The 16,855-nt window shown below is 36.3% G+C and overlaps 1 protein-coding gene across 1 annotated transcript; it reads left to right on the top strand.

Annotated features, from left to right (window-relative positions):
- The first annotated feature begins 12,304 nt into the window (after nucleotides 1-12,304).
- LOC113764494 (pentatricopeptide repeat-containing protein At1g79490, mitochondrial) lies at nucleotides 12,305-15,062 on the top strand. The gene has a single exon (XM_027308410.1). The coding sequence runs from the start codon at nucleotides 12,373-12,375 to the stop codon at nucleotides 14,866-14,868; it is 2,496 nt and encodes an 831-aa protein (XP_027164211.1). The 5' UTR covers nucleotides 12,305-12,372; the 3' UTR covers nucleotides 14,869-15,062.
- Nucleotides 15,063-16,855: the final 1,793 nt, after the last annotated feature.

Below are 16,855 nucleotides of genomic sequence, written 5' to 3' on the forward strand. Positions count from 1 at the left end.
AATATTTACTTTATTACAAATATTTATTCTCAAATACAGATTTGTATTTACTCTCAAATATTTAATTTTTGTTAAACACAAAACCTACCAGTTTTTCTTCCGTAGAAATATTAATATAACACTTTTTCAATTTTAGTTATAAATATTTATGTATTTAACATAAATTAAATGATTCATGATAAAATATCCATAAAGAGCCAATACTTTACTCATGTAATGGATGAAAGCCATAAAAAATTAATATTTTATGAGGCCATTTATTTTTTAAAAAATATTTAATTTATATTAAATAGATAACCTACTGATTTTTTTTGCAAGAATATTACTGTAACACTTTTTAATTTTTAATTACAAATGTTAATATATTTATCATAAATTAAATATTTGAAAATAAAATATCTGTAAAGAGCCGATACTTTAAATAGGATATGCGTATTTGCCTATAAACTACATTATTTAAAGTAAGGAGTATAGTTTATTGATTTAAGTTAAGGAGTGTAGTTTATTGATTTAAGTAAGGAGTGTAGTTTATAGGCAAATACGCATAACTTATTTAAAGTACCGTCTCTTTACAGGTATTTTATTTTTAAATATTTAATTTATAATAAATATATAAATATTTGTAATTAAAAATTAAAAGGTGTTACAATAATATTCTTGCAAAAAGAAAATCGATAGGTTATCTATTTAATATAAATTAAAATTTTAAAAAAAAAGAAATGGCCTATAAAATGTTAATTTTTTATGGCTTTCATCCATTACATGAGTAAAGTATTAGTTCTTTATGAGTATTTTATTCTGAATCATTTAATTTATGTTAAATACATAAATATTTGTAACTAAAATTGAAAAAATATTATATTTATATTTCTACGGAAGAAAAATTGGTAGGTTTTGTATTTAACAAAAATTAAAAATTTGAGAGTAAATACAAATCTGTATTTGAGAATAAATATTTGTAATAAAGTAAATGTTTGAATGTAAAATACATGTAAAGAGCTGGTACTTTAAATAGACAATACGTATTTGCCTATAAACTACGCTCGTTAAAGTTTATTAATTGTTAATTAATTTGTAATACTTTGCCATTCATTGGACATGTGGTACAAAGGACAAATCAGGTACAAAATTCTAATTTCACTCTCTAAAATAATATTTTAATCATTTGGACTGAATTTGTAAAGGATTAGTAACCTCAGGGGAGGTCAGTGTAATTGTTCAAACCACAGGGGAGGTAAGTGTAATTGTCAGAAACCTCAGGGGAGGTTTCTGAAATTATCCCTTAATTAAATAACATGCAGTTAGAACTGCATCACTCCAAAATTGTTTGGGCACATTCATGTGCAACAACAGTGTTCTAGCAATTTCGATTAAATGTCCAATTTTTCTTTCAGCAACTCCATTCTGTTGTGGAGTGTGAGGACAAGAGAACTGATGAATAATACCAGACTTACTCATAAAGGTATTAAAAGGAATGGAAAAATATTCTTTCGCATTATCACTGCGAAGTATACGTACCGGCACACCAAATTGATTCTTTATTTCTGCAACAAATGCACAAAAAATGGAATATAGTTCTGAACGATCTTTCATTAAATAAAGCCAGGTAACTCTTGAAAAATCATCAACAAAGATTACAAAATATTTAAAACCTAACTTTGAAGTGACTCGACTAGGACCCCAAACATCAGAATGAACTAACAAAAACGGTTCAGAAACCCGTTTATTGACTCTAGGAGCAAAAGAAACACGATGATGCTTTCCTAACTGACAAGACTCACATTCTAACGAAGATAATTGACTCAAAGTAGGAACCAACTTTTTCAAATTTTGTAAAGATGGATGACCTAAACGACAGTGAATTTCAAGAGGAGAAACAGTAGCAGGACATGCTATCGGACCATTGAAGTTGAGAAAGTAAAGACCATTATGCTCATGCCCTCCACCAATCGTCCTCTTTGTCTTCAAATCCTGAATGACAACAGAATCAGGAGAGAAAGTAACTGTACACTGTAGAAATTTAGTGAGCTTACTAACAGACATTAGATTAAAGGGCAAATTGGGTACGTAAAGAACAGAAGACAGCGGAAGTGATTGATTAATTTCTACAGTGCCTAGTCCTTTAACTTTAGTGGTAGATCCATCAGCTAAAGTAACATGAGGAAAGGGAGTAGACTCTTGAAAATTAGAAAAAATTTTAGAGGTACCTGACATATGATCAGTAGCCCCGGAGTCAATAATCCATGAGTCATTACCTTTTTGTGCTAAAGAAGCAGAGGGAAGAGATGCGTGATTTGTAGCTTGGTACTGTAGGAATTTAACATAATCTTCCTCAAATATAGTAACAGTCTTCTGGGACCCATGTGCTAAAAAACTCGATTCAATGTGGTCATTGGTAACCGCATTAACAAACCTTTCAACCATGGCGAATGACACGTCAAACCAAAGAAAAGGTCAAAACTCGAGGTGAACATCGCGTGAACAGTGCCGTGAACAGTGAACAGCGCCCCGTGAACAGTGCCGCATGAACAGTATGTGATGAACAGTGAATAGTCGCGATGACCAAAACTTTTGCTAGATGTTTAACTCTAACCCTAGGACTTTTGCTCTGATACCATGTCAACAGGTATCTTTGGAGGAAAACATCTAGTCACCGTATTATGAGTGACCAACTAGTATTTATAGGAGTACAAATCTAACCGACTATTTACAAGAATACCCTTACTAATATATTATCTACAAGAATACTAATATTCTCCTAACAGTTAGAACCTTTAAACCTTTGATTCCAAGCTCTTTCCACCACTTGACCTGCTCTTTCTTTATTTAATCACCTTTTATCAAAAAAGAATCTTTTCTTTCTTCTATCTGCCAGTGGATTAGTGTTAAACAATAACATGCTAGGATCTGATGCATATGTTTCCAAATGGTCATAAGTAGCTCCTTCAAAAGTTTGATACCAAGCTGGACTGCATAAACCTCTATCCAACCTCTGTCTAACCTCCACTTCTTCTTCCCAGTTGTTACTCCATGTACAGGGGTTACCTTTAAAACCTATATCTACCAGTTCATTAGTTCCTATGAATTCCTTAAAGTCCATGAATCTCCATTCATCTCTTAGCTTACCATCCCATTTCTCTTCGTTTGAGACAATATCATTAAAGTCCCCAGCCAGGAGCCATCTGTTCCCCCATAGTCTCTTTCTTTCCCTAATGACTTGCCACTGGTTCTTTCTGATTCTGCTCTCACAACTAGCATAAATTCCAATTAACCACCAGTCCTCCTTGCTGTTTGAATCCTTAACATGAGCTTCTATTGTGAAGGTAGTAGTAACTACTCTTATGACATCTATATTTCTGTTCCACATTAGGGTCATACCACCAGCTCTATTCAAAGCTTCCACCACTGTCATCTCATCAAATCTGAGGATTGATTTGACTTTTTCCATGTATTTAATCCTATTTTTGGTCTCACTTAAGAAACTATATTTGGAGAGAAGAGGTTGTTAGCCTTCCTCAGTTGGGGAACTGTCAAGAGACTCCCCACTCCTTGACAATTCCACACCAGGACCTTTATTTATCATTGAGGGGACATGTGTGGCTGGCCCCTACCCCTTCTGTTCCTTCCATCCTTACTTCAACTGTTAGTAAATCCACCTTGTTTCTTTTTGTTTCTTATTCCTCCACTACAACATCTTCCATCTCTTCATCAACCAAACTTATCTTTCTTTTACCTTGACGTCCCCCACGGTTGCAGTTTTCATCTGGTGCTGGCAAAGCTTTGCTCCCCACACCAGGGGATCTCAATTGTCTTTTCCCTCTGCTGTACTGCCTTCTTCCTTCTCTTTGCTGTTTCGCTGCAATTTCTGAATCTATTTGCATGGGATTCTGGTCACCCCCTTGTGTCACATCTTTCACTGTTAGAGCCTCCTTCAGCTCCAATGCCACCTCAACTAGGCTCATCTCTGATGACTCAGCCTCTCTCTCAACCTGCTATTTTTGGTTCTCATTCTGACATCTATCTTCTCTCCTCGCAGCATTTGTACCACTACCTCCTTCTGCAATAAGAGTAGAATTCAGAATACTCACATTAGTCTTGTTTTCGCCATTTACTGGATCACTTTGGTCTTGTTTCCTTTCTCCAGTTATGTCCTGATGGGGTCCTCCCACTGCAGTGCTTTTTTCCTTGTCATTCATTCGTGTGTTCCTTTCTTCCTGTAGGAGGTGCCCCTCTGTCCTCTCCTGCCTGTCAACTCCTGAACCTTGCGCTTGTGGTTCTTTGTGGTTAACATGTTTAGGAACCAGTTCCCCATTTCTAAAGCCCCAGTAACTTCTCTCAGGATTATATCTACTCTGTTGTTCCTTCTGTGGGGATGCCTTTCCATCATTTGCTCTTAACCATGGCCCAAATTGGTTTTCAGACTTCCCTTTGGTTATAGAGATGAAACACTTACAGTTCCTTTCACTGTGACCAATTAAGCCATATTTATAGCAAAAGTCCGGGCATCTTTCATATTTAAAGCCCAACCATTTGGTGGTTCCATTCATTTTGACAGTTGTTCCTCTCAGCAATGGTTGAGATATGTTAGCTGTCACTAAGATTTTCAGGTGCCTTCCTTCTTTCCCTCCTACTTGGGGAACTATTGCATCTCTGACTTCATAGAATACCTTACCGATTTTTCTGTTTATCTCCTTTGATATCCAGTGCACTGGTAAATTTCATATCTGCACCCATAGTGGTGCAAGGTTGAAGGCTTCTTCATCCTCTTCAACCCCCCCATACCAGTTCCTGAGCACCAGTATCTGGTTATCCAAAACCCAAGGTCCTCCATTTAAAATTCTGTCTCTGTCCTCCTCACAAGGAATGTGGAACTGAAAAAGATTTGGACCTAATTCCATTATCCTGATATCTCTAGGATATCCCCAAGCGGAGTTCACAAAATTTTTCACCCCAACAAAATTCACTATTTTTTCACCTTTCACTTTCCCTACAAGACTAACTTGACATTCTTTAATACCCAGGTGTATATCTCCCAAGTCCAAATCAGCTCCTCCCAGCTCTTTCTCCGAAAGATCAAAATTTTCCATTATATCCACTAGTTCTTCTACCATTGAGATACTAGAGAATACTACGAGGGAATACCCCACTCAACAGACCTTTAATATGAGATAAAACTAAGAACATAAAACACACAAGCTAGCCGGCTACACCACAAAACTAAGAACAGAAAAACACACAAGCTAGCCAGCTACACCAAAGCAGAAAAAACAAAGAAAAGACACGAAAAGAGAACCCTAAAACTAAGAATCAAGAACCAGAAAAAAACAGCTTAGGCAGTCAAGTAACGTGTCAAAACTCTTACTGAGTAGAAATGGCACTTTTCAACTTGTTCAATTGCTACAAACTTTGCTGTGATAGTTCCTTGTATTTCCACATACCCTATTCTTGTCTCAGCTGGGTTTGTACAGAAGAGGACTCCAACCCAGATAGACTTGCTTACTTGGAATTGAACCTTGTTTGGCAGAAAAACACTCTACATACTAGCATCTTTAGTGTGCATATCGGCATTAAAGACGATCTGGTCCTGTTTGAGGTTTGGATTTCAGTTACAATGTTGAAAAGTGAGGGATTTTGAAAGTTTCAAAGTTTCAAGGATTTTCAACGGTGAGGAACTCTCAGAAGAGAGAGGGCACTCTTACCAAGAGAGAAAGAAACTCTCACAAAGGAGGATGATAGAATGGAGCATGAGTGGTGATTCAATATTTCAATACATCTACAGTACTCGTTAACCTGCTATTGCCAAGCAAAAATTCTAGAATTTCACAAAACTTCACAAAGTCAAAAATTCCACAAAACTAACAATTTTGAATTACAAAGTCACAGTCCAAACTCCAAACTAACACAAGCTGTCTTTGGTTTAGAATTTGATTAACTCAACCACTGAACTAGTTTAAAGTTTAAACAATAAAAAATTCTGGTTGTAGATGCTTTACCATGATTAGTGGGGATAGGATTTGTATGAGAACGTGAGAACTAAGAGTGCCAAATTTTCTGAAACTAATAGCAATGAGGGTGATTGATTCCAGTGATGAAGATTGATTCCAATGAGCTATCCCCGCTTTTGCTAGCCACAAGAGTTCCAGACTTCTAGTTGCCAAATGATAAGAACAATAGAAGTAAGAGCCTCTACGAAAGCTAAAGCTAGCGCCTGAAATCGATTAGGGTTTAAGAGTAGATTTGATTGCTGGTCGGTGAGAATTGGGATTAGGGTTTGAGTTCGGTGGCTTTGGTCGGCCATGAGTGAAAAGAGAAGTGAGAAGAGTAACAATGAAAAATTTTGACCCAATACAAATATCCAATATGTGAATATATTTTTTTATTTTTAAATTAATAGAAAGAAAAGAGTACTCATAAGGCATTTTGAACATTAGAGGGTACAACATGTAATTAATCTTAGGGTTATAGATATTTAAGTAATTTTATAAATATAAATAATATGGATTAATCTTTCCTACCACATTGTCAGCATTGAAATTAACTATGCAACCTAAAACTCGAAAAGCTTGCTAGCCTATCAAGCACAACATTTTGGAGGTTCAAATTTGACTCGTGAATATTTTGGAGGTTCAAATTTGACTCGTTTTCATTTTTGTACAAATCAAGATTGACTCAAGCTCGATTTGATCGAAATCGAGCCGATCGTCTGACCGAACTACTCTCGAGCAGCTCAATTGATTAACATTCCTAGTCATAATATAACTTTCAATATGTTTATTTCCTTTTGTCTTTAAAGGACTTGCATGATTTTTAAGTTTAATTTAGGGGCTATATGTGTAATTTGATCTTTATTTGTCATCAAGCAAGCCCTTGAAGAACTATTAGGTGACTCCCTCACCCTCACCCCCACGTCTCCAAGCCCGTCGGTTATTATTTTTTATTTTGAGAAAAAAAATATTTATGTGTTAAGTGTATAGTAATACCTCTATAAATTAATACTCGATAAATCAATAATATTTATTAAATAATAATTTTTTTGGGTTCCAACTTGGGTTAATGAGTCAAATTAATAATTTTGGTAAACTAATAAGATAATAATTTTTTAAAAACCATAATCCTTTAATCTCATTCATATCATAAATTAATAAATTACTAAAATTTGGTATCATATTTTCTTAAAGTATGAGTCTATTGTTATTTGCTTTTTAAGAAATTTATTTTTGCAATTATTTTTGAGTACATGTGAGATGCTCTTTACTGTGCTCACATAATGATTTATAATTTGATCAATCATGGTTGATTTATGTATAATTTTTAGACGGCAATTCATAGTTTAACAATAAGACATGTAAGAAGACTTTGTGTTTGTTTATCATAAGAAAACTTTCTTATCATTTATATAAATAATATTGTTAATTTGATTTATTGTATGCATTTAATAAAATAGAGATAGACATCTATCATTTAGTATATCTAAATCTTTTTTATCTAAAAAAAATGACATCAGTTGCATATATATATGAAAAATATTAATAGACTTAAATTTTATTTGCAAATCAAATAGATATAGATTGCTTTATATTCTCTAAACTTTTAGCCTCCTTTTATTGATAGAACTAGGAGGATATCACCGCACTGTGCGCGGTGTGATCATATAATGTATACACGCCCAACTAATAGTCATGGTCCAAGTTAAAAGCATCGATATACTAAATTAAGGATAGTGAATAAAGTTGAACATTTTGGTCATACATATTTAACGGTCATTTGGACCAAGTTCAAGTTTAACAGGCATTCTAAATATGAAAACCAAACGAGTTCATTTTTAATCATGAATGTTTAGGTTGGCAAAGTAGATGCCATTGATGCCAACAAGATCATCTAGAAAGTAAGAAATTATAATGTTGAATGTGGTAGTTTCAAACAACACCCAGTCACGTCACTCATGATTTAGCCACCAACTAGTGTAGCCTAAGTTCCAAACAAACAAAAATGCCTTTGTGTTGTGAACTACAAAGAGTGTTCTCTACATTAATGTCCATCAAAAGCATATCCAACTGTGTCATGGAGTAATGCTTTAAGAATGCTGAAGAAATTCCTTTCATGACGGAGCCAGCACTTAATCCTAGTGCTTTCAAACTGATCCCTAAAGCCCTCACCTGGCCACATAAACACCATGGCCTTCTTCGAGAAGAAATCCAAGAGCACGCACAGTAGGGTGAGGATCTTGGACTATACATCCACACCAGATTATCACACGAGTGGTTCCATTCCCATCTCTCATGTCTATTCCCACAAGTAGTTCAAGCTCATGCCTCAGCAAGACATTACAACACTTTCTCAGTTAATTTATACAACATTCTGTAATAATCAATAACTAAGAGTGCATTGTAAAAGGTCATCTAGGAAACCTGTTGATAAGATAGAGGGTGTATCATTGCACCACAGACTTTCAAAAAGTAATCTAGGCTTATGGAGCGAAAATCTTGAACTTAAGCTATTAATATAACAAATGAGATATACAAGATAGAGGATCAAGCAAGTCACATTAGACGTGCCTAGAAGAGCCAGTACAGAATCATATTAATTGTAATAATCAGTAACTTAATCCTATTATTATTCTGCATGCATGAAACATAAAACCCAAGAACCCCAAAAAAAAATGGGATCCATCACATTGAGGAATTTAACTAGATCTGTTTGAACTAAATACTTCCAACCATTCAAGGTGAAATATTTTCACTGCCATGCTCATTGTAGATGCACAAAAGCAAAGGCAATAGAGAAACTTCATCTCAAAGGTTAAATTTCTCAGGATCAGTGAAATGTAAAGCCAAGAACGAATTTATGTACTTAGCACTAACTGAAGACTTGTTTCTGCGACAATCCAAAAAAAGTAGAGATCATGACATGAAAATCTAAACCATGAAATTAGACAACACTATAAAACTGACCACCAAGTTCATGACGACTGATTTGCCACCCCTTTCAATATGCAGTTCAACTTTCTCGTTGACGCTGTTATCAAATGAAGTCTCCATCTTCAGGAACTAGGAAATTACCTACAACGTGTCTCCAATGTCAACAAATAATTCAATAGATTATCATGCATGAGTTCAAGAGGTTATCATGATTACCATGAAAAAAACATTTCCAGTAACCAAACGGAGTCCTAGAAAAGTAATCTCAACTATTTTGTCTAGGCCTTTGAAACTGAATTGTTTCATCAGAAGAAGACCCAATAGCATTTCTCCTCTTTGCAGTCTTACACTCTCGACGACGATGAAGGAGATCGGCCTTCTCATTATTCGGCATTTCTGCATACCTTTTACGTCTTCTGGCATTTTTATCTATCTTTGGATAATATAGATTGAAAAGATAACAAAAGAAGAGGCAAGAACACGAGCTTTTAAAAACAGATTTAAAAGAAAACAAAAGGTTTTACAACAGACACAAAAGAAAGAATGGTTTAAAAAATTCTAAAAAAAGGGGACAAAGATAGCACAGACCATTTAACGACAGCATAAAATGATCAAGAAGAAAAAGCTCTACAACCTTATCGTAACAAACACAATAGGAGAATACACAGTATTTCTTTAAAAGGAATGCACTAGAGTAAATACCTGAAGCAAGAGTTGCAACAAAGGAAAACCAGAAACGAGGTGAAGTAGCTAAAACCAAGCTGCATAATAAAAAATGAAAGCTAAAGTCACTAATGATAAAGCAGAAAATTTTATCAGACCAAGGCTAAAACAAGCACCAATGCACTAACCAGTGAGGAAAACAAAAGTTAGAGACAACAATAAAGAGTAAGGAACAGTACAGCAAAAAAATTATAATACAGCAGAGAGGAGAACCTAATAGCAACACATAAAAGGTGCTAAAAACACACAAATAGAGCTGAAACACTAACTAATTCAGCAACAACTACAGCCATTCAGCAAGCAGCAGATCGGGTAATTCTAAAGTGTAAACCACAACCAAAATCTAAATAAACATAAACCTAGCAAAAAAAAAAAAACCGAACAAGGCAATTTGATGAGTAGACCGTCTATTGTTATGGTACAAATAATAAAGTTGAAGCCACGATATCAAAGAAGAAAACCAAGGACGACAATAAAAGCATAGTAAATACACAAAAAAAGCTAGCCAAGAACAACAATTCAACTACAATAATGCACATTTTGCAAACATCCCATGAACAGATTTGAAAGGAAAGACACTAAGATAAGCAGAAGAAAACTAATGGAGAAAACAAATCACACATGGTAGACATAAATAGTAGCATACATCTAGCAAAACATGCATAAGTTCATTTAAGAGATAAAAATGCAATCGAAACAAAGATAAAAGTAGAAAAGGAAAAACATACAGGACACAGTAAAATAGCTTCATAAAACTATAGAAGAGCTCACCCAACATTGTCAAATGGCGAACAAGAAGAAGAAGCAACAACAAAATAGCAACTGCCATATCAATTAATAACAAAGAAACTTGGAAAAGCAACCGATTTCATCATTACAATCACTTAAGCCTGGGAAAGAATGACAAAATGCTGGAAAAAATGTACGACACCTCATCCACAGAGGTCTCTTGCCGACCTGCCCCAAGAAGGAGCTGAATTTCTGGTTAACCCAATCAGATATGACAAATCCCACATTACCAATACACCCCTCAAAAAAAAGCAAAAACTCTAAAATACTTAAAGGCTCCCGATGTAAACAGGGACAAACCAGAGTGCTAAAACTGTAACTTCACCGGATTTCTGAGCCCAACCACCACAATAGCAAGCCAACTATTTCATTGTTTCGCAAGTAGGCCACGTCCAACACATGAAGTTGCGTCCAATGGATTTCGTGCCCAGCACATGAAGCCCAGGAAACCACCAAGGCCAATTCACCAACCATGTCATGACAAGCCAATCACCTACCGCCACATGGGCGAACTATGATTCCTACGAAGCAAGGGGGCTTCCACACACCAATCACATCATGCCACATCACTAGGAAGCCAATCCCCTCTCGCCATGTGACGGATGACCAAATCGACGTGGCAAGGGGGCTTTCACCCTTAGTCTATATGGTTAATAATTCATATTTTATAAAATAAAATAGAACTTTAATTGATTAAATGAGTGTTTCCTTGAATTGTAAGCACCTTTGATTAATTCAAATCTCTTTAAATTAATAAAATTTGTATGGTCACAATGTTATTAGTTTATAAATGTTTACTGTAATTAGAAATTTAGTATAGATGTATTAATAAATTTAGCATAACTAATTAATAATTTCTATTAATATACATGCATAATTATTAGTATAATTGATAATATTAATTATATTACATATAAACTAATTTACATTAAATAATATTTATAATATTATTATTATAAATTTATGATTAATTAAATTAAATATATATATAATTATACATTTAATTTTTTTTAACGAATGGCGGAGCGAGGAAGGGTGAGGCATACTTAGAGCTGTTAAACGGACCGAGCTGTTCAGTAGCTCGGCTCGTTTCGACTCGTTCGTGTTCGTGAAAGTCTCGTTTGAAACCTTAAACGAATCAAGTTCGAACGCATTTTTTTGTTCGATTAATAATCGAGCGAACATGAGCATGTTCACGAGTTTTAATATACGTTCGCAAACACGAGCATTTTCGCGAATTTTAACGAACGTTCACGAAAATGGACATAATTATCATTTGACAAATTTTAGGGTTAATTTTATGGCTGGACTTTTATATTTGGAGGGCAAATTGCTTTGTTTTATTTGTTGTTTTTATGTTAATGTTAGTTATATAGTTAATGAATAATAGAATTTAGTCATTTAGTGCTTTAATTATTTTTGAGAATGATTAATGATTTGCATGGCATATTTAAGGTTTAAAATAATTTGAATTCGAGCATTTCGAGCATGTTCGCGAACGGCTCGTTTATGTTAAACGAGTCGAACACAAACTCGAATTTGAACACGAATTTTGCTTAACGAACCGAACACGAACACAGGTTTGGAGTTTGAAAATTAACGAACGAACACGAATATTGTTCGAATCGCTTAACGAATAGAGTTCAAACATGAGATACTCGGTTCGATTCGGCTCGTTGACAGCTCTAGGCATACTTCCCTGTCCCTGGCCCTGTTTTCTAGTCGGGGAGGCCCACGCCCCGCCCCATGAGCCCCGGCAGGCAGGCATTCGTCCAATTGTCATACCCAACCTGACTGAACCCGGGTTAAACCCGAATAATTCCCCCGTTTCCGCCGAAGCTGCCCATTGATTTTCATTTTTCACCAAATACAAAATTTTCACCACACACTGGGTTTAGGGTTTTAGCTTGCTCATCCCCCGAGGTTTTCTGGACGTCAGAATATGATTATTCGCAGTCTTCTGCTCTCCAAGAATCTGAATCCCACAAGGTATTTACTCAAAGGTTCTCATTCCTTGACCAGAATTTCTAGTGTTGGTTCAGAATTTGTTCCATTAGTTAATTGCAATAGCATAGTAAAGTTCAGATTTTTATCCTACTTGTGTTCTTTAAATTCAGTTCCCTCTGAAAAATGTGGGTTCTCCATTTCCAAGAACCCAAATTTTATAAGAAATTATTGCTCAGGAGGGGATAAGAGTGGTGAGGAGTCAAATGAGTGGACTGGAGAAATAGATTATTTGGATGAATCAGGTGGTGTCATTTACTCTGGAAAGGGTGTAAGATCTGTTGAGCCGGGTATAGATGATCATGTGATGGTGGGAGGGTTAAAGAAGCCTATTTTGAATGCTTCAGCTGTGGCTAAGATTGTTGAGATAGTGAAAAGATGGAAATGGGGTCCTGATATGGAGACCCAATTGGATAGGCTTCAGTTTTTGCCTAACATGACTCACATTATTCAGTCAATGAAGATTATTAGCGATGGTGAGGCTTCGTTGAGCTTGTTTCGGTGGGCCAAGAGGCAATCTTGGTATTCTCCGACTGACGAGTGTTATGCTGTGTTGTTTGATATGTTGAATGAGAGTAGGGATTATGATGGGATTCAATCAGTGTTTGATGATATGGTTCGTGATTCAGGTGAAAGTGGTATGTCTTCATTTAGTGCGTATAATCGGGTTATTCAGTCATTAGCAAAGGCTGAGAAATTGGAGGTGACTTTCTGTTGTTTTAAGAAGATGAAAGAAGTTGGTTGTAAAGTTGATACGCAGACGTATAATTCATTGATAACATTGTTTTTGGATAAGGGTTTGCCGTTTAAAGCTTTTGAGATATATGAGAATATGGAAGAAGTTGGGTGTTCCTTGGATGCATCAACTTACGAGTTGATGATTCCAAGTTTGGCAAAATCAGGCCGTCTTGATGCTGCTTTGAAGCTCTTCCAAGAGATGAAAGAAAAGAACTTCCGACCAGGTTTTGGGGTTTTTGCTGCACTTGTTGATTCAATGGGTAAAGCTGGTAGGTTGGACACGTCCATGAAAGTGTATATGGAAATGCAAGGTTTTGGACTCAGGCCGTCTGCCACTACATTTGTTTCTATGATCGAGTCATTTGTTAAAGCTGGGAAGCTGGAGACTGCTCTCAAGCTATGGGATGAGATGAAGAAAGCCAGGTTTAGACCTAATTATGGGCTCTATACTATGATGGTTGAGTCCCATGCAAAATCTGGAAAGCTTGAGACTGCTATGTCTCTCTTTTCAGATATGGAAAGGGCTGGATTTTTTCCCACACCCTCTACCTATTCTTCTCTTTTGGAGATGCATGCTGCTTCTGGTCAAGTTGATGCTGCCATGAAGCTCTATAACTCTATGACAAATGCAGGTCTTAGACCAGGGCTCAGTACCTACACAGCCTTGCTGACTCTCCTGGCAAAAAAGAAGCTTGTTGATGTAGCTGCAAAGGTTTTACTTGAAATGAAGGCCATGGGGTATTCTGTTGATGTGAATGCTAGTGATGTTCTTATGGTGTATATCAAGGATGGTTCTGTTGATCTAGCTTTGAGGTGGCTACGGTTTATGGGCTCATCTGGGATTCGCACAAACAATTTCATTATTAGGCAGCTCTTTGAGTCGTGTATGAAGAGTGGATTATATGAGTCGGCCAAGCCCCTTCTTGAAACATATGTGAATGCTGCTGCTAAGGTTGATCTTGTACTTTACACATCAATTCTTGCCTATCTTGTAAGATGCCAGGAAGAGCATAATGAGAGGCATTTGATGGCCATCTTGAGTGCTACGAAACATAAAGCTCATGCTTTCATGTGCGGTCTCTTCACAGGGCCAGAGCAGAGGAAGCAACCAGTTTTATCTTTTGTGAGGGAATTCTTTCAGGGAATCGATTATGAGTTAGAAGAAGGAGCTGCCAGGTACTTTGTCAATGTTCTTCTTAACTACCTTGTTCTGATGGGACAGATAAATCGTGCTCGTTGTGTATGGAAAGTTGCATATGAAAACAAGCTTTTTCCCAAGGCAATAGTGTTTGATCAACACATTGCCTGGTCCCTTGATGTTAGAAACTTGTCAGTTGGGGCTGCTCTTATAGCAGTGGTACACACCCTTCACAGGTTCAGGAAGAGGATGTTATACTATGGGGTCGTCCCAAGGCGGATCAAATTAGTAACTGGGCCAACTTTGAAGATTGTTATAGCTCAAATGTTAAGTTCTGTCGAGTCACCCTTTGAAGTTAGTAAAGTTGTTCTGAGAGCCCCAGGGGATTCCGTCCTGGAGTGGTTCAAGAAACCGATAGTTCAGCAATTCCTTCTGAATGAGATTCCTTCAAGGGCTGATATTTTGATGCATAAACTGAACACACTTTTTCCTAGTTCTGCACCCGAAATTAGATCCCTATCCCCTCCAAAGCCTCTTCTTGCAGGGAAGGCTCTATAGTCATGGATAAGTTGTTAGCTTGGTCAGGCATCATTTGTTTGTAATATAGAATTATAAGTTACATTTTTGTTTGTTTAAAAAAGCACTTGACATCTACATAGAAAATCGCATGTTAGTGTACATGAGAAAATACCTTTAGAATTTCAACTTCAGCTTTTCAAAAATATCTTTGCAATAGAGGCTTCCTGGTTTCAGATTGGTGGCAGCTAGTTCATATACATAATAATTAACTGAGTAACATTTAATAGTTTAATCTGCGGACAGCAATTTTATTTTGCTTCACTTAGATGCTAAATTGTGTTCAGGGTTGATATTTGCATTAATACTGGTCATGCCTTATCACTCATTTACTTTGTTAATAAGACCAGCTCTTATCACTCATTTACTCCCGCCCTTACCTTTTTTCTCCTTATCTAAAGGCATATTTACCATGTTATGCTCTAGTTCTTAGTAATGCCCTCTAATCCCTAGTGAAACTACAAAGCACGTCTTTAAGTTCAGCATACTTGATATGCACAGCTGATTATCAATGTATTTCCAGTGAGAGGCTTCTCTGAAAAAAATGTCTGCTGCTGACCATCCCTATGTTTTCCATCAAGGCTTCTTGGGAAAAATGTCTTTAAGCTCAACATACTTGATATGCATAACAGATTATCCACGTTTTTCCGCTAAGAGGTTTCTCTGGAAAAAATGTCTGCTGCTGACCATCCATATGATTTCCATTGAGGCTTCTTGGGAAAAATGTCCGGTCAGGAGGAAGTAAAATCAGGTTAAGTAATTTTAAACTGCTGCTAGGAATCAGCAACAACTGCAATGCGAAGTATTTGGCAGTGGCAGGGCTGCCGATATGAGCCAGATTCCTCTTTTCTGCTGCCATCCGGTAAGATTTATCCCAGATTTTAGTTTTTCATGGACGCTATTCTATCTAGAAAGCCTCATTTACGCCTAGACTATTGAAACTGTAACTTTTTTCCTTGTGATTTACCAGACCATGATATGTATCAGGCTGCTAAAATTGGAAGTGTCGAGGATCACTTCCAAGTGACAAACAGGCACGAGTTGCAGTAGCCCAGACTATAGAAGATAATCAAAATTAAGAGTAGACAAAATTTGTGCTCCCTCTGTAAGTTGCATGCTGCTTCTGTTATCCACTGGTTTTACTTTACTGGTCTTCATCGACCAAGATAGGGTCTTGTACACATACCTAGATGATCACCTACAGATGATCACAGATATACAGATACAATATATACAGTACACATAAAAGTTATCAGTTGCCTGTGTTCTCAGGTACCATTTGATCCACTGATGATCAAACACATTTTCAGGACATGGTCAATTCTGCTGAAAAGGATAGGTTGGCTGGAAATTCAGATTTTACTCTTTGAGAGGAGGAGGACGTTTGGCTATAGGATTTCTTGACGAATGGTCCGTTTAACCTGGGTTGTTCAAACTGGTTTATGTAACTTAGATATATACATTCCAAGAATAGGGGTGAATTATGTGATATTGGAAAAGTGAATTGCTATGATTTTCGTCATTTAATCCCATGTCATATTGTTGCTGAAAGGCAAGATTTTTGTACAACTTTACAGATGCAGGGCTAAGACTCTGATTTACCTCCTTGTCTTGGCCTTCCACAGATAATAAACTCTGGCAGAAAGAGCAAGACTTCTGTTGTCCCACAAAATTCTGCTGCAAAGCTTCCTGGGATAGCCAAGGCCCAAGGCAACTATGGATTCCAAAGATATGACTTCATTTTTGGAACCTTTCCTCAATCAGAATAAAGTTGAATTCTTTTCAAGAAGCAATGCAATCTATTCTTTCCCATCCAACATGATTTTAAACTTCAATATGAAAAACTAGTATTGCATTACATTCTTTAACCACTCCTGCCCATCAAAAACAAAGGAAGGTCAGGTAAAGAATGAAGTATCTATTAGAAAAAGAGGCTTAAAACTAAAATAAAGAAAAAAAAGGAATGAAG

This window comes from Coffea eugenioides, chromosome 3, assembly GCF_003713205.1.
Source record: "Coffea eugenioides isolate CCC68of chromosome 3, Ceug_1.0, whole genome shotgun sequence".
Lineage (NCBI taxonomy): Eukaryota > Viridiplantae > Streptophyta > Magnoliopsida > Gentianales > Rubiaceae > Coffea > Coffea eugenioides.

What these genes read in the sequence shown, in the direction of transcription:
- LOC113764494 (XM_027308410.1), top strand. Translation starts at nt 12,373, where the DNA reads ATGATTATTCGCAGTCTTCTGCTCTCCAAGAATCTGAATCCCACAAGG.